Below are 22,140 nucleotides of genomic sequence, written 5' to 3' on the forward strand. Positions count from 1 at the left end.
TGGTCTAAATGAGGGAGACGATAAAAAAAGTCCTTTGGCTTTATTGGTGCTGAAAAATAATATTTGAGTGATACATCTTAGTTTTTTGGCTCTCTGATTATGGGCGTGGCTTATGGCCGTTTAAAAAATGTAGTCGACAGCTGATTGGTCGATAGCTATGTATTCATATGGTTTTGGTGTATCCTCTTTACTCATTGGACAAGACGTAGCCATCCCTCGCTTGTGATTGGCTGATTAAATAACACGACCGAATTTCAAACTAGCTTGTCTTTCGGTGTGTTGTTGAAGGAAGCGTGTTCAACGTTTGCTAGTGGGCTAGTGGAGAAGCAGTCAACAGTAGAAGCAGGGAGCATGGATTGTTAGGCGTTTAAAAACCTAACAACATGACATGTAGCTAGCTATTAAGATATTTCTTCACTTTTTCACAAAATGGCTGAAACGGCGACTTCAACACAGAGAGGATTTTTGGACTTCAGTCCAATAAAGAGAGACGACGCTAATAAAGAGAATGATGTTCCGGTTTTGAGTTTGATCCAGTTTTCAAAGGCTCCCTTTGTCACATTTGGAACAGTAAAGTTGGGAACGTCCAGGTCGGCTGTTCTGCGACTCGAGAACCCTACAGAGGACGCAGAAGCTGAGGTGGCTATTGAAAAGATTCCCTCAAGTAAAGGCTTCTCTGTGGACCACAAGACGTTCACGATTCAGGTATGTTCTTAGTTACTTGGCAGCCTCTCTCCACATGAAGGAACACGTTCATGTATGTATGTCATAGAAAGGGTAATCCAGACCAGTAGTCTTTGCGATGAATGATTTTTCCCTAGAATAGTTGACTCTTGTTGCAGCAAGATGACGCAGGTATAGCCATGTCCTATAGAGCCTGAAACTCATGCTGTTGTCATGCTTAAGAGCTTTGTTTTACCAAAATTAAGACATAAACTAAGTTAACATTTATCGCTGCTTCCATTGCAAGACTTGCAGTTGGTCCACATCTTTCCTTGTGCTTTGTGTTTCCAGCCTGAGGGCTCTTTCAGTTTGACAGTTACTTGGACTCCAACGGAGGAAGGTGGGATAAGAGAGCTCATCATCTTCAATGCCAATGGGGTCCTCAAGCACCAGGCTGTTCTGCTGGGGAGAGCAGAAGCACCAAAAAAGAAAAAGGTAAGCCAGGCATGAGGTGTTGTGATTTCTCTATCTGTTTTTTTGATAATGAAGAAAGAGTAAAAAATATCCATCACAGTTTCACAAAGCTGTGTTCGATATAGTCTAATTGCTTGTGTTGCCAAAACATTTAGTTTAGTATCAAAATGTCAAAGAAAAGTAGCAAAAATTTGGCTATTTTTTGCTTAAAATGATTTTTAACAATTTAATTGTTTATCAGAATAGTTGCCACTTTCTTTGCTGTCAGTTGACCAATCATTTCCGCTCTAAATCTGTGTCTTTCGTTGCAGTTTACTTTGATTATAGGTAAAGGGTGACACTGTTTTCATGTACATGCCAAACATTATCAGGGAGTTTCCACCTAGTCGCTAAATACTATTTCATTTTCAATCCAGACTTTATAAAGGACATAGCTCCTGAGGATCTATAGAGCAATAAAATAAACTAAGGAATTTTATTTTGCCATAAGATTGATGTCAAAAGTATGCTACTCCTTACCCTTATGTTTTTTTTCTTTTTCTTTCTTTTTTTTTTTTTTTAAAGAAAAGCCTGTGGGACACTATCAAAAATAAAAGGGATGGTGAAAAAGTAGCTGTCCCTAGGGGAAAGAAAATGCAGCTCCCTCTGAAGATGGCAGCCAATAAAACTTTCCAAGTGTCCAGAAAGCCACAGTACAAACGGGATAAGCCACGCAGCCCACTTGCTTCACTCAATGAGGGCAAAGCTGTCAGAGAGAGGTCCCTCACAAAGCACAGTCCCATCGATGTTCGTTCTAAGGAATCAGAGGAGCAGAAAGCTTCAAATCCCAAACAGAGCAAACTGTCTCTGGCCTTGTCAGACCAGGAGAATATTCATCACATTCAGAGGAACTCTCCTGTCGTCCTACTTGTTCCGACCGCAAAGCTAATGGACTCTGGGACTGGGAGCATGTCTGCTAGCCCAGATAACTCGGGGAGCAAACCTGAAAACAGAGACCTCACCAAAATACTAAACCAGACGCTTTCACCTATTGGAACGCCAGAGAGGTTTAAGAAACTCATGCCTCGTATACAGTCAGAAAGCCCAGTTCCTGCCACTGTAAATTCTGTGTCTGATGCTGATGATGCTAACAGTGAGTTAACCAGAACCCCAGTGCTGTCTCTGAAAGATGCACTGGCCCTCATTGACTCTGATCTGAGTAACATTAACACCAGTCCTCGAGACAGTTCTAGCTGTGAGTTTTCAGATTCACTGGAATCAAAGAGTGGGAGTCACAGCTATGGCTCTGACAGAAACGTCCTCAAAGCATTACCTGATAGCCCAGGGCTGTCAGAGCCAAATGAGCCAAGGCTGACTTTCTTTGTCACCAAAAAGGTTGTTGTGAATGAGGTTATTGTTGTCTCGGAGGCAGAGGCTGATAAGGCCGAAGTGGTAAAAAAGGCCTCTTTTACCTCTGCCACAGTGACAAAGAGCAAAGCACCAGTGGAGGAAAACAGTTTGAGTGGAAGGAAAATAAAGAAGTCAAGGCGACGGCTCTTGGAGAAAACACTTGAGCTATCTGACAGCAGCAGTCAGTACGAGTCCAGACCAAGCACTCCAAAACTCCCTGTTATAGAACCACACAGGACAGACACAGGAACTAATGGATGGCAAAACTCTGAGGTGACTGGCCATCTGTGTGATGACACACATCAAGTCCTGGGGTTTACCTCCTCCAGCCCGACTCCACCGTCATATGGCTCAGTGATTCCTTCTTTCACCTTCCCTGTCACCTCCCCTCCATCTATGGCTCCTACTCGCTTCTCTTTCTCAGTCACCTCCCCACCTCCAACAGTCCCTGCTTCCGTTGCATTTACTGTCACCTCTCCGTCTCCCACGGCCTCGTGTTCTCCTCTACACTGCAACTTCTCACCAAACCTTAAAGTGCATGAGCAGTGTCCAACTGTTCCTGCACCTCCATCTGTTCAGGAAGACTCATTTCCCATTCACATGGCAGTGAAGAGCAAGAAGAGGAAGAGTGAGGAATATCTGAAAAGTCATGCAAAGGTAGAGGATGCTGGGAAAACTGACAGGGTCAAAAGGAGCAAGGTGGTTGCTGTAAAATCTGAACCCACAAGGTCCTTGCAGGAGAGGAGAAGTGCATCACAGAGGCAACAGAGAACAGCAGGTGAGCAAATGTGATGTAAATTTGCGTTGGATGTTTGAATTATAATAAATACTGATGTTGTACACAATGAATCTTAAACAAATAAATCTTCACTTTTAGGTGCATTAATATTTCAAGACCTATAATCAGTTGCCATTTTATTGGTTAAAACTAATGCAGTGTAATACAGCAGTCCTGCAGTTAAGTCCTAACTTCATTAAGGTTATTATGTTTTGTTGAAACTGTTGTTGATGGGAGTTGATTCAACTTCATTTTTGAGGTTGTAGTTTGTGCTGCTGTTAAACTGGTTTGCATTATACTCACAAGTGTTTCTATTATTTACATTCTTTACCCCATACCTATCAATGAGGGTAGGTTATATAAATAATAAAACTCCTCTCTGTATAATGCAATACAGTTCAACAGCACCACAAACTGCAATGTTACACTTTATACTCACTTTATAACCTTCATGAAGGGAGAATTCATTGCAGGACCGTTGTGTTAGCCTGCATTAGTTTTAGCTCAGTGTACAAAATGTATGTGGGTGTATAAAACTGCGTCCATGCATCTAAGTCAATAAAATGTTTGAGTATCTGTTTTTAAACATGTTTTGATATTTTTTGCTTCTGTTCTGGACGTCTGTATTTACTATAATGCCTTTTTCTCAGGCTCAGTGCGCTCAGTGACTACCTCATCTCTAAAGAGCACAAGATCTGCTGTCCCTGCCCAGGCAAAGCAACCAAGCTCCAAACTCACCTCACGAGGTATGAAATGATGTTCAGTTGCCTTCTGAAGGGGAATATCTCTTATATAAGAGTTATTGTCTGTTGTTGTGATGTAGGTCTGTCATTGAGTGATGGTTAATGTACATTCATATCTTAACAAAAGCCAGAAAGCAAAGCTAAGACTCAAACCAGTGATGTCCATATGGATTATAAGCAAATTTTCCAGCGGAAATTGTGATGAAATTTTTTTCTGTTTTTCACAGCTGCTCCGTCTGTGAAGTCATCTGGTGCTTCGTCTGTGAGGATGACAAAAGTTGTTGCTGTAGCACAGTCAAAGCTGACCTTTATTAAGCCGGTGCAAACAGGTATTTTACAACAGGATATTGTAAAATTAGCTTTTGTGACGTGTGAAGAGGTATCCAGCTTTTGTTTATCTTTTAAAATGTAATTTTGTTTTCTTGTTGTATCTACCCTTTTCTTCCAGCCATACCCAGGCACCCGATGCCATTTGCTGCCAAGAACATGTTCTATGACGAGAGGTGGATTGAGAAGCAGGAGAGGGGATTCACGTGGTGGATCAACTATGTCCTCACCCCAGATGACTTTAAAGTCAACACTGAAGTTGCTAAAGGTAACATCCATGCACTCAAACATTCAGCAGGCTGTCACTACTCTGAGAAAAGGGTTTTCTTCATTAAAGGCAGGAATGTAAAGTGTAGTGTTTCAAGAAATATAGAAAGTATCATGTTCTCACAGATACTCACTGAACATTTTACAATTTAAATGCAGTAATTATTGCAGTGGACTCTTCATTTGAATGAGTATCTACAATAAACATTTTTTGTGTTTCTCTTTGTAGTGAGTGCTGCGTCCCTTGCAATGGGCCATGACGACAACTTCAGTGTCCCTAAAGCTCCCACCAAAGAGGAGATGTCTTTCAGCACTTACACGGCCCGACGGAAGCTAAACCGCCTCCGTCGTTCTGCGTGCCAGCTGTTCACATCTGAGGCCATGGTCAAGGCTATTCAGAGGCTCGAACTGGAGGTGGAGGCCAAGCGGCTGCTCGTCCGAAAAGACCGCCATCTTTGGAAGGACATAGGTAATTATGTAACCCACTGATGTCAGGTTTTTAAATGTTTTGGAAATTCTTATTAAACCCTGAATGAGCCTGAAAGTAACATTATTTTCATGATTTTTGTTGGAATTTTCAGGTGAACGCAAAAAAGTCCTCAGCTGGCTTCTTTCATACAATCCGCTGTGGTTACGGATAGGACTTGAGGTATTCTGATAATGACAGTTTTCCTTATAGTTTTTAACATTTGTCTTTCCAAACACTCCTATTAATTTCCTCACCATCCACACTAAACACAATGTTGCTCATTCTCAGACGATCTTCGGGGAGTTGATCTCACTTGAGAGCAACAGCGATGCCATGGGTCTGGCTATGTTCATTCTCCAGCGGCTGCTCTGGAACCCAGACATTGCTGCTGCGTTCAGACACCCCAAAGTTCCTCACCTTTACAAAGACGGTAATATAAGAGCATTGGTTATGTTGACTGTAGTGTAGTGTTACTAGCAGATAAAGAAATTTCAGGAATATTCTCAGGTGGAGACTTTCTCTGGGAACATGTAGTATGTTTAAATTCAAAGCAATTAAAGGGATATTGTTATATTGTTATATTATATTGTTATCAGCTCACGTTCCCATTTCCCATGGCAACATGAGGCTCTTTTACCTTATCATTAACAAACAGAAATACAAACCCCAATGATGCAAATTGAAAGTTGAAAACACAGCTATGAGATGAAGTTTAATTAAAAGACTAAACAAAGCTTTTTAATTTCCTGCAGACAACTGACATTTTCATCAGATATCACCAAAATGAAAACATCAGTCATGTAGCCTGTTAGTCAGTGGATTAGTGTGCATGGTGTTAAAAGTCCTGAAGATTCTTATTATTGTTGACTCATCTGATGATTATTTGGTCATTTTAATTTTCATTTCTGATAATCCAGGCATAAACTTTGATGTTTAAGACCTCCCAAAAATCTATCTTTACTCTAGATTCTAAGGAATATTTCTGTTAATTTGTTAATTCAATTCTTTGAATCACACATTTTACAAAGCAAATACTGGCTGGATGGCTGCTGTTGTTCCTTATTGGAACAAAATTGAAATTGTGGTTCCAGGTGCCTATTCAGTTGAGACGTGTTACTTTATTTTGGACTTGTAAACATGTGTAAGCATCTGTCAACATTTTCTGGGTTAGGCCATGAGGAGGCGCTGTCTCGCTTTACACTGAAGAAGCTGCTCCTGCTGGTGTGTTTCCTGGATAAGGCCAAAGAGTCCCGGCTGATTGAGCATGACCCCTGTCTGTTCTGCGTGGATGCAGAGTTCAAGGTATCCCAAGCCACACATCCCCACACCCCATGTCAACAAAAACCATTAAATACAAACCATTGTTTCCTCTCATTAGATCTTTTTGGGTTGCATTAACTTCTGCTATGCTGTATGCTTCTCACTTTTTTTTCTCTCTGTGTAGACGAGCAAAGACCTGCTGCTGGCCTTCTCCAGGGACTTCCTGAGCGGAGAGGGAATCCTCCCCCGACACCTCAGCTACCTCGGGCTACCTGTCTCCCACGTTCAGAAGCCCCTGGATGAGTTTAACTTTGCAGTGAAGAATTTGGCAGTTGACTTGAAATGCGGCATTCGTCTAGTGTGAGTGAGACGTCCTGAATTTAATGTGATGCTCTGATCCCCGTCGGGATATTTGCTTTTCTCAGATGTCAGGACCCTTTAGTAGAACAGTTTCAGACTGGGGATTTCCTCTTTGGGATTCTTACTGAAGGATGGTCTCTCTAACTGTCCTGTTGACGTAACAGAATTTATTTATTTATTTACTTTTGCTCAAATGTAGTAACAAAGATGCAGCAGATTCTTGTAAAGTAAATCTCCTCTACAGTGATTAGACCAATGTACTTCTTCAGTGTACTACTTTTATTTTAAACTTCGTCATGGGTCCTCTCTTGGCTTTATGAGGATTAAGAGCCTCACACAGTGATTTAAGGTGACAAGAATCAAAAGAACGACATGATAAACTCTTTAGGAAAAAGGCAGATTGAAGCTTTGGATATGCTGCGTTATCTGCCTGTGTAATTTTACTACTCACTGACAAGCACTGCTTCACGTCAAAATTGGATTTAGAGGATTTTTGCATCAGTATGATGAAGACTCTTGATTTGACTAAACCAGCCATCTGTTCAGTGACTTTGCAGGTCATGAAAAGTCTTAAAAATTAATTCCGCTTGTTCGCCTCTGAAGGTATTAAAATCTTACATTTTATCCACAAAAGTCTTAAATAATTTCTCTTGCCTTCAAGTGAAATTAATCAGTCCATCAGTGTCAATTTATTCCACAGTACAAAGAAGGTTTACTCTAGTGAAAAAGTGCTACACCAGCACAATGACCAAAATACAGGAGACCAAAGATTGTTATGGATCATCATTATAAAATGTCTTTTTCATGTTGGTTTTCCTTCCAGCCGTGTGATGGAGCTCCTCATCCAGGACTGGAGTTTGTCAGCGAAGCTCCGTCTGCCAGCCATCAGCCGCCTACAGAAGGTCCACAACGTCGACATCGCTCTGCAAGTGCTCAAAAGCAAGGGGGTTGACCTCAAGGATGAACACGGTAATTATAATTTTCCCCCTGAGAAAACAGCTAAGCGGCGAGAAGCTTTTGTGTTTGATCACACACAGCTGCACAAGGACAATATTGGATTGCTTTGCCTTTTATGATGCTGTGTTGGATGTGGGAGAACAGCATGTGAAAGAATATATTTGTTAATAATATGTTTGCGGCTGGACAAGCAGCCCAGGGAAAGGAAATGACTGTAAAAAAGTATCAGCTAAATCACACAACAGACAAGACATAATGCTTTAAATTGGCTTTTTAAATCATGATGAACTAACATCACTCAAAGGATATTAAATTTACATTAATGTAAAACAGAGACAAACAGAAAATCCTCATGTTTGAGGCTGAGGAAATACAAGACGTTTGTTTGCTTTTGCTCAATAAATGGCTTTAATGCGCTAAACTGTGGCTCAAAGGTATTCAAACATTTTGTCTTTATTTTCAGGCTCCACTATTGATTCCAGAGATATCGTGGATGGACACAGAGAAAAGACACTGAGCCTCTTGTGGAAAATCATCTTTGTATTTCATGTGTGTATCCAAGTTGGACCATAGTTCACAAAATTCTTTACCTGTGAATAGAGTTGATTGATGTGCTGTTGTCAAAAAATCTGTTAAGGTGGAGGTGATTTTGGATGAGGATCAGCTGAGAGAGGAGATTAGCTTCCTGAAGAGAACCTTGAGGACCAAACGGAGGCTGGTGTCGCTGAGGGCCGATCGAGGCCTCCAGCCAAGTCCTGCAAAGACCAAGGCGCCGTACGAGCACAGCAGCGCCAAGATTACCCTGCTGATGGACTGGGTCCGTGCTGTGTGTGACTTCTACAATCTGAAGGTGAGTTTGGGATTTTCATTTCAAGCTTAGAGGCCAAAGACCACACTGACATGGTTGTGGTTTCATTTTGTCTTGTTAGGGTGGATGTAGTTCTACTTCATTCACCTGCTTTACTTTTGTCATTTGATGTATTATTAAACTGCTATTCTGCTTCAGTGTTAGGTTTGAAATAGTCTGTAAACAGCTGATGCTTGCTCGACTGCTAAATCACAACACCATTGACTTGCTAAATGGAAATGCACACACTTCACTATGGTAAAATTGTCTTGTCAGAAATGTCAAATGCCTAGGGGCAACTACATTTCTCTGGTGTTAAACTGTGGCAGTTTGAGGTTGTGGTTCACTTGAACAGGTTGTATTTGTGGCGAAACTCAAGTTTTACTGTGCCTCCTCCATGATTGTGTCATGCACTATATTACAGAGGCTCTGCATGGTTTTCTACAGTGCACCTAGTGGAGTAGGGATGCACGGAAAGTTCAAATTTGTGTAACTGTGACCTGAGCTGCATTGACCTTTGTGGACACAGCCAATTACTCTTTCCCACTACTTGAAGACTTATTTTTATATAAGAAAAAATATTTTCTTGGTCAATTTATCAGTATGCAGACGCATCCATAACACCCATAGAGCCAAAGAGGAAATAAAATGTCCACAGTGATAAGCACAAAAACTCTGACAGTGAGTTTATTTTCTGTGAGCATTGATGCATCTGTTTCTGCATAGTTTTGCTAATGCTGTGCAGTTTTCCTGAAAGCAGGTCACTGTGGTTCTGTACAGACACAGGTGCAAAAATCCAAGCAAGCATTTTGCATGTCTGAGCAGATAAAGAAATCCTCTTGTTCTCAGTCATCTTCATTCTGCTTCCTTTCAGTTTACTTCACAGAGAATACCTTTTAAAAACCCACAGAAGGCCACATTCATGTCGCATTGTCTCCTGTGACTTAAGATCCCAGAGTTATTTAATTCCTACATCAAACAAATCATTAGCCACAAGAGTCTGGTTAAGTAAAATACTTTTAAACAAGAGAGCAGGAGGGAGCTGTTCTATCTGTAGTATTAGTGCCGAGAATGTCAAACAATGTCTGACTTGAAATTATGTTTAATATATGAGAGGTATTGTCTCTGATATTTTTCTGACATGACATCAACATAGCACAACATTAGACTTTGATCTAAACATGGCACAATAAAAAGCTGTTTCACTGTTGATGAGCTGGTTTTTAAAGCCCTAAATCACTGTCAGAGTCTGAGGAGTTCTGTAAATTAAGTCTTTTGTCTGTTTGTGCAGGTGGAGAACTTCACCGTGACGTTCTCAGATGGCCGCATCCTCTGCTACCTTATCCACCACTACCACCCCAGTCTCCTGCCGGAGAAGGCCGTCAGTCACAGCACCACACAGACTGTTGAGTGCTCACCGAGGGGCCGCCTGGAGCTCAGCTGCTCAGCCAGTGACTCTGACAGCTCCTTTGACTCTTTGCCGACAGGCCTGAATGGTACATGTCAGCTATGCACTGTTTTTAGTGCAATTTTCTGTTTGGATGTGATTTTTTTTTAAAAAATATATATTTATACATTACTACATAACATTTGTGTTACATTAGAGGGTGGAAAACAAGGAATTTGGTAAAACTTATAAGACATTTAGGGAAGAAACAGGAATAAATTAGAATGTACTGTCCAGCATATTTCGTGCAATCACTGATTTTATCCACAGCAAACCCACCAGCTGTGGAATCTAGACTGTTTATTGGAAGAGTGAATGAAGAGACTTTTTCAAGCTTTAAAGGAAAGTGATGTAGCTTTGGAAATTGACTGATTAAACATTTGTAAACCTGTATGCACTACTTCTAGTGGAAATTATGAAGAAACTGGAGAGAATGACTTGTGATGACAGCATCTGTGTCATTGTGTGAACAGGCCCAGATTCTCCATCAGTAGAATTTAAAGAGCTCCTGGAAAATGAGAAGAACAACTTCAGACTGGTGAACACTGCTGTGGCTTTCCTGGGCGGAGTTCCTGCCATGATCAACCCAGCTGACATGTCCAACACCATCCCCAATGAGAAGGTGAGACCAGACAGGAGCTTTTCTATAAAGAAAAGCCTCTAAATCTTTACATTTAAGAAGCAGGGATCAGAAAATGTTCAGTATGCTTGTACTAAAACAATTATTTGATTATCACAGAAGTTACTGATTTTCTGTTGGTCAACCAATCGATTCATTGACTAATCATTGCAGCTTTACTGTAAAATCCACACATACATTCAACAAGTCAGTGGTCAGATTTCTCCCACTGCTTTCCCTGTGTGCAGCCTTTTGATGCACATGGTTAACTGCAAAAATTAGGATTGATGGACCATATCCTTGGGGTGTTTAAACACACTTGATGTTTTTGGTAGAATTGATTTAGTGGAACATTTATTCTTATATGAATGTTTTCCAACATCAAGACAATATTATTTATGTTCAGAAGTATTGATTAAACTGTCCAAAACCATAACTGCAGTCTTGGAGTTATGCTTAGCTTAAAGGCACCATTAAAAGACCTGTGTCCCCTCATTCTTTTTGAGAGATACAATTCTGCATCTAATATAGATCAACAAACAGCATGTCTGTTTTTTGCCTGTTTTTACAATCTGTAAAAACACATTCAGGATATTCTGTGAGGGATGAAAAGTCCTCACTTTATCAAGATTTTATCTCAGTGTACCGCAAATCATGTTTTCACTGTGCAGTATCAACTGTTATTACCTTTCATGGCAAAGTCAACTCTGAGATCAGATTGAGTAAATTTAGTTTCTGTCTTTCCTAATCTGAAAATGCACAGAACAATCTTGGTTTAGACTAATGGAGTTTTGTGGAACACAACTATGAAAATTGTTGCTCTAGATGAATCATTAATTTTTTAAGTCTTAAAAAGAGCTGAAACAACTACAAAATACTACAGCTCTGTTCTCATTCACGTTTTTATTTCCAGGTTGTGATGTCTTACCTGACCTTCTTATGTGCTCGTCTGCTGGACCTGCGGAACGAAACCAGAGCAGCTCGGGTCATACAGGGTGCCTGGAGGAAATACAGACTGAAGAAAGATCTACAGCTCTACAAGGTTAGTCCAGTGTTTACTACTGTGTTTTAGTGGTTTAGTTTTATTTATCTAATGTATCTAATTCTGTTTATTTTAGTTTGATATTGAGAAGCAAATTAAACTAAGTCATGCAATTGCTGTTTCAGATGTATCCAGTGACAAGTGAACATGATGACAGTTACTAGCTAGTAATTTTGTCACATACTAGAAATGTATACTAGCATGTCAACTTAAAAGGTGATGATATATCAATATTGTTCACTTTTCTCCCCCAAATGGCAAAAAAATCTATTATTGCATTTTCAAATGGAAAAGCGTAAATCTCACTAATGCTGAATTTCAGTTAAAGTTTACATTGCACTGGTATTATAGATACGTTTCATTGTTTCTCTGGTTTTGCTTGCACACAGGAAAGAAACATGGCTGCTGCAAAAATCCAGTTAGTTGTGAGGAGTTTTCTCCAGAAGCGCAGAGCTAAGAGGCAGAATCAAGCTGCCACTATCATCCAGTCAGTCTGGAGGGGTTATGCTGCCCGCAACAGGCTGAGGCTGAAGAAAGAGGCTCAACTTCGGGCTCTGCAGCATGAAGCAGCAACTGTCATCCAGGTAGGTGTTTACTACACTCGTGTCAATGAAAAAAAAATTAGTTTTACCTCAAACTGTAATCCCTGTTATGAAAGACTTTTCCCAAGGACACATTAATGTCATTCCTGAATTTGCATGCTGTCTAGGCAACATTTGCTGTGAGTGAGATTGCTGATTTTTTGACAATATAAATGTCTGACCATTTTGTCAAGGACACTGTGTGCATAATGAAGCCTACCTGCATGATTGTTCTTTGAATAGATGGTTCTTATCTTGTCCGCACAGGCTCAGTGGAGGATGTTTTCAACTATGAGGGCTTACCAACGCCTCAGATACTATGTCATTGTTGTTCAAGCACAATGGCGCATGAGGAGGGCAGCCTCTGCTTATGGAAGAATCTACTGGGCAGCAACAGTCCTTCAAAAGCACTCACGAGCATGGGCTCTTGCAAGAAGAGATCAGGAACGTTATCTCTCCCTTAGAACTGCAGTGGTGAAATTACAGAGAGGGTACAGACGATGGAAAGCCCAGAAAACAGAAAAGGAAAACTGTGCTGCCAGAGTGATACAAGCTGTGTTTAAGAAATGGTACCAGGAAAAGATATCCAAAAAAACTACTGCAGCTGTAAGGATTCAGTCTTGGTACAAAATGCAGAGATGTCTCCATCAATACAGAAAGATTAAGAGAAGCACTGTGCTCATTCAAGCTCTGTACAGAGGTCATGCACAGAGGTGCTGCTTTAAGATATTGAAGCTACACCACCACTCAGCTGTTGTCATCCAGAGTGCCTTCAGAGGGCATGCTGTCAGAAAACAAGTGGAAAAGATGAGATGTGCCACAGTCATAATTCAGCGCCGGTTCAGGGCCACTGTGAAAAGAGACATGGAGAGGCAAAAGTTTGTGGGGATGAGGTGTGCAGCTGTTACCATACAGGCAGCTTATCGTGGAAAAGCGGCCCGGGAGTTGCTGAAAAAACAGCACAAGGCAGCAACGGTGATTCAAGCAGCTTTTAGGAAGAGCATTGCCCAGAGGCACTACCTAGTCTTGAGAAAAGCTGCAGCTGTGATACAGCAAAAGTACAGAGCTGCAGTTTTGGCTCGTAAAACAAAGAAGGATTTTGAGGCTCTTAGGAATGCTGCACTCTTTATACAAGCTAACTGGAGAGGCAGAGCTGACAGGAAGAGGATAGAAAAGTGGCATCAGTGTGCAACTCTGATACAAGCTTACTACCGCCGGCACAAAGCGCAAGCAGAGTACAAGTCAAAGAAGGCAGCAGCTGTAGCCATACAGCGTCACTACAGAGCTTATGTGGCTGGAAAGGAGATGAGGAAAGGATACCTAAACAAGAGAGCAGCCTGTGTTACTCTTCAAGCTGGATTCAGAGGCATGAGAGTTAGGACAGAGCTCAAGAAAAAGCACAGGGCAGCGACTGTCATTCAGGCTTCAGTTAGGATGTTTTTATGTAGGAAACAATATATTCTCCTCCAAAGTGCATCAATTATCATTCAAAGTCGATACAGAGCTCTTCTGCTCTGCAGAACACAGCAAAATGAGTACAGAGCGCTAAAGCAGGCCACCATAATGATACAAGCTGTCTACCGGGGATTTAGAGTAAGAGAAGACCTAAAGAAGAGGCACAACGCTGCCAGAGCAATCCAAGCTCATTTCAGGATGCACAGAATGCGTATGGCTTACCTTGCCACCAAGTGTGCTGCCATTATTATTCAGGAACGTTACAGAGCCAAAATGCTCAGGGATCAACAGTCGCGGAGGTACAAAGCAATGAAATCTGCAGCGGTACTCATCCAGGCAGCATATCGTGGGCACACAGTCAGGAGGGAGGTTGCAGAGATGCACCGAGCTGCTACAGTCATTCAGAGAAAGTTCCTCACAATCCGAGATAGAAACAGGTTTCTAGCCATGAAGGTAGCAGCTTTGGTTTGTCAGCAGAGGTACAGAGCTGTGACACTGGCGAGAAAAGACCGTCAGGACTATCTGTCAAAACGCAGGGCAGTCATTTGTCTGCAGGCAGCCTACAGAGGATATGAGGTCAGAAAGCATTTGCGTATCCAGCATACAGCAGCTGTAACAATTCAGTCTCACTTCCGAAAGCACCAACAGAGAATGTACTACAAGAGGCTGTGCTGGGCTGCCTGTGTACTGCAAGCACGCTACAGAGCAAATAAAAAAATGAGAGAGGAGATGCATATCCTCAGCGCCAAGAAAAATGCTGCTGTTGTCTTGCAAGCTGCTATCCGTGGAATGAAATGCAGACAAATTATCAAACTAAGCCACCATGCTGCCAGTGTTATCCAGAGAGCGTACAGAGCCCACTGTGAACACAGGCAGTATCTTACCTTGAAATCCTCCATCCTCACCATTCAGCGGAGGTATCGGGCCACTGTAGCAGCAAAGGAAGAAAGAAAACAATACCAGAAAATGCGCAACGCTGCTGTTGTCCTTCAGGCAGCGTACAGAGGATGGCAGGTCAGAAAGGACATTGCTCGTTGGCATCAGGCCACCACTGTGATTCAGTCTGTGTTCAGAAAGCACAGAGAGGAAGTCAAATTCCAGGCCATGCGACTCTCTGCCATTATCATCCAGAGACACTACCGCTCCTGGATTCTTCAAAGAGAAGAGAGGGAAAACTTCCTGAAAGTGAGACATTCTGCTGTTGTTCTTCAGGCAGCTTTCAGAGGTCACTGTGTGCGAAACAACATCGTCAAGATGCACAGGGCAGCTACTGTCATTCAAGCAAACTTCAGGAGGCATCAACAGCAGTCAACCTTCAGGAGACAATGCTGGGCAGCCTGTGTCTTACAGCAGAGGTTTAGAGCTCAGAGACAGAAAAAACTTGAGGTGAAACATTATCAAAACTGCAGAAAAGCAGCCATTATGTTACAGGCTGCATATCGTGGAATGAAATTAAGGAGGAACATCAAACTAAACCACCACGCTGCCAGTGTCATCCAGAGAGCGTACAGAGCCCACTGTGAACGAAGGCAGTATCTCACCTTAAAAGCTTCTGTCCTCACCATTCAGCGGAGGTATCGGGCCACTGTAGCAGCCAAAGGAACAAGTGCAAAAATACCAGAAGATGCACAGTGCTGCTGTTGTCCTTCAGGCAGCGTACAGAGGCTGGCACGTCAGGAAAGAGGTTGTTCATTGGCATCAGGCCGCCACTGTGATTCAGTCTGTGTTCAGAAAGCACAGAGAGGAAGTCAAATTCCAGGCCATGCGACTCTCTGCCATTATCATCCAGAGATACTTCCGGGCTCGTGTTCTTCAGAGGCGAGACCGAGAAAACTTCCTGAAAGTGAGACATTCTGCTGTTGTTCTTCAGGCAGCTTTCAGAGGTCACTGTGTGCGAAACAACATCGTCAAGATGCACAGGGCAGCTACTGTCATTCAAGCAAACTTCAGGAGGCATCAACTGCAGTCAACCTTCAGGAGACAACGCTGGGCAGCCTGTGTCTTACAGCAGAGGTTTAGAGCTCAGAGACAGAAAAAACTTGAGGTGAAACATTATCAAAACTGCAGAAAAGCAGCCATTATGTTACAGGCTGCATATCGTGGAATGAAATCGAGGACAAATCATCAAACAAAGCCACCACGCTGCCAGTGTCATCCAGAGAGCGTACAGAGCCCACTGTGAACGAAGGCAGTATCTCACCTTAAAAGCTTCTGTCCTCACCATTCAGCGGAGGTATCGGGCCACTGTAGCAGCAAAGGAACAAGTGCAAAAATACCAGAAGATGCACAGTGCTGCTGTTGTCCTTCAGGCAGCGTACAGAGGCTGGCACGTCAGGAAAGAGGTTGTTCATTGGCATCAGGCCGCCACTGTGATTCAGTCTGTGTTCAGAAAGCACAGAGAGGAAGTCAAATTCCAGGCCATGCGACTCTCTGCCATTATCATCCAGAGACACTACCGCTCCTGGATTCTTCAAAGAGAAGAGAGGGAAAACTTCCTGAAAGTGAGACATTCTGCTGTTGTTCTTCAGGCAGCTTTCAGAGGTCACTGTGTGCGAAACAACATCGTCAAGATGCACAGGGCAGCTACTGTCATTCAAGCAAACTTCAGGAGGCATCAACTGCAGTCAACCTTCAGGAGACAACGCTGGGCAGCCTGTGTCTTACAGCAGAGGTTTAGAGCTCAGAGACAGAAAAAACTTGAGGTGAAACATTATCAAGAGGTTAGAAGAGCTGTCATTAATCTGCAAGCTGCCTTCCGTGGAATGATGTCCAGAAGAATCATAAAGCAAAGACATCAGGCTGTCAGTGTTATCCAGAGAGCTTACAGAGCCCACTCTGTCCGCAAGCAGTATCTGAAATTGAAATCGTCCGTCCTCGCCATTCAGCAACAATATCGGGCAACAGTAGCAGGTAAAGCACAAAGAACACAATACCTGGAAATGCGCAGTGCAATCATCGTCCTTCAGGCAGCATTTAGAGGCCAGCAGGTCAGAAAGGACATTGCTCGGTGGCATCAGGCTGCCACTGTGATTCAGTCTGCGTTCAGAAAGCACAGAGAGGAGGTCAAATTCCAGGCCATGCGACTCTCTGCCATTATCATTCAGAGGTACTATCGCTCCCGTATTCTTCAAAGACAAGAAAGAGAGAGGTTTCTGAAAATGAAACAATCTGCCATCATCCTTCAGGCAGCATTTAGAGGCTGGCGTGTCAGGAGGGAAATTAACCGACAAATTCAAGCTGCCATTGTGATTCAGTCACGCTGGAGATGCGCAGTCCAGAGGCGCATCTTCCAAAGGAAGAGACAGGCAGCTGTGACACTTCAGCGCAGGATCCGGGCAGTGCGGCTTGGCAGGGTGGAGAGGAACAACTACATCCGAATGAGGCAAGCTGCCATCACACTTCAGACACACTGCAGAGCCTGGACTGTGAGAAGACAGGTAATGGGCTTTACTTAAAGTTCACTTTGCTAGAATTTAGTTTTTTCTGTTTCCTCTTTAGTTTACATAGATAAATTGAGAATTTCTTGAAATGCTCAATCTATTACAGCAAACATCATGTTTATCATTGTTCAAGCTTTGTTAACAAATGGTCATTAAAGATGGACAAACAACTGAAATTAAATGAAACCACTGCCTGTTTGGAAGGAAACAACCCATATCAAAATGTGATTTACAGTAAATGGGCTGAAAAAGGCAGAACAACATGGTTGTAATCTTTCACATGCCATTATGTTTCAGGCACTAGAGGCAGCTAAGGCAGAGAGGAGGCTCCGTTTTACGTCCGCAATCTTCCATCATCTGAGTGCCATAAAGATTCAGCGAGCTCTGAGAGTCCACTGGGCTCTGGAGTCAGCTAAAAGACAAATCCATTCAGTCATCACCATACAGGTACAGATAACAGCTCTGAGTACCGTTTTTCATGACAGGATTTGCCTCTGAAAAGGATTATAGAATTCTGTTGAATTCAACTAAACTGATCAGTCGAGTATTTCTTGAAATGATTTGCTTTATTTTCGTCAGCGATGGGTGAGAGTGAGGCAGCAGAGGAGACGGTATCTGGAGGACAGGAGGAAGGTGGTTATTGCCCAGCGAGCAGTCAAGAGCTGGTACGCTCGTCGCCACAAAGCTGCATCTGTCATCCAGCAGGCCGTCCAGAAATTCCTCCTTCTCAGGCGCCAGAAGAGGGTTCAACAGGGCATTGTCAAAGCTCAGGTACAGTTAGTGGTGACTTTTAGGTGTCCTACATGTATTTTGTCTGTGAACATAGTAAAAATGTAAATGTAAGTAAAAAAACTTATCATTATGTGCAACCAGTAAAGTTTTAGTGCATTGTTCCTGACTAAAAGTAGTTAATACACCACAAGTTGTAAACATCCTCTGATCCAATACACCAGTAATCAGAAACTGATTCTAGCTTTGTTTGTGTTTCACTTTTTCCATCTTCTCCCTCCAGGCTCTGTGGAGAGGACACCGCTCCCGCCGACTGAACGACAATCCCAAGGTGGTGAAGTTGAGGCACCGCTTACGTCAAGTCTCTGCCGACGTCCGAGAGGAGGACAAACTGTGCAACAAGACGTCCTCTGCGCTGGACCACCTCCTTCGATACAAACACATCTCCTTCATTCTAGAGGCCCTGAAAAACCTGGGTAAGGCTCTGCCATGTCTGGTAATTCTCCCATATGAAGCAGCTATAAAGCTTCCTATGACAACCATAGTTTTTTTTTTTATGGTATGGTGAACTCATACAAAACATTCTCCAGGTTTTATTTGGAAAACATCAGAAAAGAGCAAAAAAATATTATTAAAATAAAATAAAATACTGCCCCTCACAAGTTGCAAGACTGCATGATGATCCTCTTAAATGTCAGACAAAACAGTACATACAAGGACATAGTCATGTTTGAGAAGCTAGAACCATTTTTGCTTAAAAATGACTTCACTGAACATTTTTCCCAGTGAAACATCATGCTATTATTTCACAACATTACAACATAGTGGAAGTGAAACAATGTTTCTTAAAGTGATGAGCAGAAAAAAAGGTTCAATTACAAAATAAAATAAACCCTGTATTAGATCATGACTGATATGATATGATATGATATGATATAGACTTTATGCCTCTATTGGACAGTTTCTATGGACAATTGACATCTGTTTGAGTTTCACAGACTTGAGTTTTTGATGTTTATGTTTTGTGTCTGGGCAAATCATGAACTCCAAATATACCCAATATAATCCTGCAATCTGCAATAGAGTTGAGCAATGAGAAGAGGGAAGACTTTTAGGAAGTGTGGGAGAAAAAGTTCCGCTTCTGTCATTATCCAATGTGTGTGGACATAACAAAAGTGCTTGAGCTATTGAGGTGAAACTGCGTTTGTCACATAAAGTGCTGTGTTCATATAATCTAATGTGTTCAATCTAAAATCCACTTAAAGAGTAAATGTGGTGTTAAGGTGTAAATGACTGACAGGGACAAAACTCTTTAGAGTCAGTGCAGTATTGAGCAAAAGCTGCACACCTGGCAACCGCTCACAGCTGCTGCAATGTAATCCAGTGAGCATTTGTCCATGTAAACGTACGTCCACTAAAGTGCTTGTTTTTGCTGCTGACAGGCTCAGATTGTTATTATAAGTGTCTGTCAACATTATGGATAGAATTCCTGCAGAGAAAGACCTTTTAGTGAAGAGTAAGATCATTTTTGTTTAACCAGAAAAATCACTATATATCCCTACCAGACTCCACTGACAAAAACAACAATTTTAGTGAGCAGAATATGAGAATTACTGGAATACAGCTGCCTCGATCGGTTAGTTTGTCTGTGTTATTGTGCGGAACTTTAATTTATGTTAAGGAATCTGAATATTTCCTCCACCACTGTGACCTGTGTCAGGCAGAATAGTGGACAGTTGCCTATTGGATTACACTACAGCAGCTGTTTGCGGTTGCTGTGTACAATACTCCATACTGCAACAGTTCCAAAGATTTTTCCCCTTCTCCACCATTTATACCCAAAACCATGGGAAAATAAGGCCCAGGCTCAAAAATTCCAGTTATCCTTTAAGTCTATATACCTCATGAACAAAAAACATGCTGAGTATACTTGCTTCTGTAAGTAAGCTCCCACGCTAATAGAAGACCTGCTATTGTGTGTGTGTGTGCTTGCACAGAGACCACCACCAGGCTGTCCCCAGAGTGCTGTGAGCGGCTGGTAGAGAGCGGAGCCACCAACGTCATCTTCACACTCATCCGCTGCTGCAACAGAAGTGTCCCCTGCATGGAGATCATCACCTTCTCCATCCAGATCCTCCTCAACCTCTCAAAGGTACCTCAGACTCAGCTGCTCTTTTTATAGTAATCATTTTCTCATGCTCAGGGTGTGAAACATGAAGATAATGTGAAATATAGTGACCAGTTGACTTTGTTGACTTTCCTTTAACACAAAAAATATTGTTTCTTATGAAAGATTCCTTTTTCAGGAAGTGACTTCATTCACATCTGTGTGCATTTTGAGAAATGCTCACATTCACATGAAGACTTCCTCACAGATTTTCTGTTCCCTTTTATATCAGTTAGTTCTCATTCAGGCTCAGTCTCTCTTCTGCAAAAACCAAGTTCAGAGTGAGAGGAAACATCTTTTGGTCTTTATGTTTTTATTTGAGTACTTCCTGTTTTTAGTGTGCATCATTGTGGATATTGCTGGGACTTTATGCGAAGTCTGCAGTTTTATTTATGGGAAGATGAACATATAAACAAATTGAAAGATCAGGAAAAAAAGATTTTGTAATAGATCCAACTATTTAACGAAAACATTTAATGGAAACAGAAGGAAAACTCTAACTCTATAAAGTTAAATGAGAGTAAATAATTTGAAGTCTAAAGATGTGTTCAATCATTATACTTATAAATTCTGCAAGGTTTCAGTATACAAAATATTCTCCTCCATTACCCCTGTGTTATAGTTAAAGACATTTGCACTGATTCACCAGCAGGTGTTTGGCCTCATACGGTTTGTGAGTAAATGTGATTTTGCTTCAGTAAAATGTATTTATATTCATGGAGAGAGAGACTGGAAAAAATAAGAGAACCAGCAAATCATATAACATAATGCCAACTGATTGCATTGGCTTTAGAGCCTTGCAGCTGTCCAGGCATGATGTAATGCTGTAATGATGTAAAGTTTTCAAAGATATTGAACTAGAGGACAGTGAAGCAAGATGAGATGAGTCTGCTCCTTAGATACCAACCAAACTGAAGAAAGCTTTACAGTTATGTCCCCGTTTTCTCCGTCGCCTTTGATTCATTTTGGACACTCCATCCTTTTGTCACATCATGTTTGTTTTCATTGATTTTTCACTTTGCTTTGTGGACTTTGATTGCTTGACTTGCAAAATGATCAACTACGCTGTGGCAAGAACATGTTGGCAGTGTAGCCTAAGCTTTTTCCCCTCTCCTCCTCACTCACTCATGATTTCCTCCCTCAGTACCACAAGACTGTCGAGGCGGTGTATTCGGTGGAAAACTCTCTTGAGACAGTGCTGGACCTGCTGCAGAGATACAGAGAGAAGGCAGGGGATAAAGTGGCAGAAAAGGGCGGCAGCATCTTCACCAAAGCCTGCTTTCTTCTTGCACTCCTGCTGCAAGATAAACACCGTGCTGTGGTCTGTAGCTACTATAACATACAAAAATAGTACTCAAAATAAAAAACATAATACCACTTTAACATACCAAAATAATACATGGAATGATTGTAAATTGTACTTTCTTAAATGTAATGCATACTTTTTTAATTTTATTAGGAGGTTATGAAGCTACCTAAGGCCTTGGATAGGATACGCAGTATTTACCGCCTCACTGCTCGCAAACACAAGATGGACGCAGAAAGAACCGTGATGAAACAGAAAATGAACGCGTCAATCAACGGGAGCTTCTATGTTCAAGCAACACCTCGTAAATCCCGACCTGCGCCAAAGTACGTATATTTACTGAATGTGATCTCACACTGACAGGTGCATGTGTATGTGTTTACAGTGGTAGTTGACATCATGTTTTTGTTTTTTAGGTTTGCACCAGACTGGGTTCTCAGAAAGGACAAGCTCAAAGACATTGTGGACCCTCTCAGGGCCATCCAAATGGTCGCAGACACACTGTCCATTGTGTTGTAAATAGACAAGCTTTTAAATCTTATTTTAATTCATCATCTCATTTTTTTTTTATTCTTTAGAAAATATTATTTTATGTTTTTTACCAGTACATTTCCATGACTTTCATGTATATATTAAATGGATTTCTTTCTTAAACATGGTCACTTTCATGTATTTTTCAAATGTGTTTTATGACACGTGTCATTTCTATGGCTAGCCTTAGCATTACATTTGCCAATTAGCACTAAATGTCCAGCTGAGGCTGGATGTGACCCTGCTGCTGGTGTTAGCTGAAAAGTTAGGGGAATCACAAAATCTGTAC

At 41.7% G+C, this 22,140-nt stretch overlaps 1 protein-coding gene across 1 annotated transcript; it reads left to right on the forward strand.

Moving 5' to 3' along the window:
- Window positions 1–258: 258 nt before the first annotated feature.
- aspm (assembly factor for spindle microtubules) lies at window positions 259–21,974 on the forward strand. Its single transcript, XM_018670844.2, is given in 28 exon segments — window positions 259–705; window positions 1,015–1,158; window positions 1,702–3,304; window positions 3,955–4,050; window positions 4,275–4,376; window positions 4,496–4,642; window positions 4,871–5,110; window positions 5,223–5,290; window positions 5,399–5,540; window positions 6,282–6,412; window positions 6,555–6,730; window positions 7,554–7,699; window positions 8,151–8,236; window positions 8,325–8,537; window positions 9,826–10,030; window positions 10,455–10,603; window positions 11,514–11,642; window positions 12,032–12,226; window positions 12,491–15,274; window positions 15,276–15,794; window positions 15,796–17,115; window positions 17,416–17,565; window positions 17,698–17,889; window positions 18,131–18,323; window positions 19,845–19,999; window positions 21,159–21,335; window positions 21,474–21,646; window positions 21,737–21,974. Coding segments are annotated over 28 exon segments (10,014 nt in total). The 5' UTR covers window positions 259–429; the 3' UTR covers window positions 21,840–21,974.
- The last annotated feature ends 166 nt before the right edge of the window (window positions 21,975–22,140 follow it).

The sequence above is a fragment of the Lates calcarifer genome, linkage group LG17, assembly GCF_001640805.2.
Source record: "Lates calcarifer isolate ASB-BC8 linkage group LG17, TLL_Latcal_v3, whole genome shotgun sequence".
NCBI lineage: Eukaryota > Metazoa > Chordata > Actinopteri > Centropomidae > Lates > Lates calcarifer.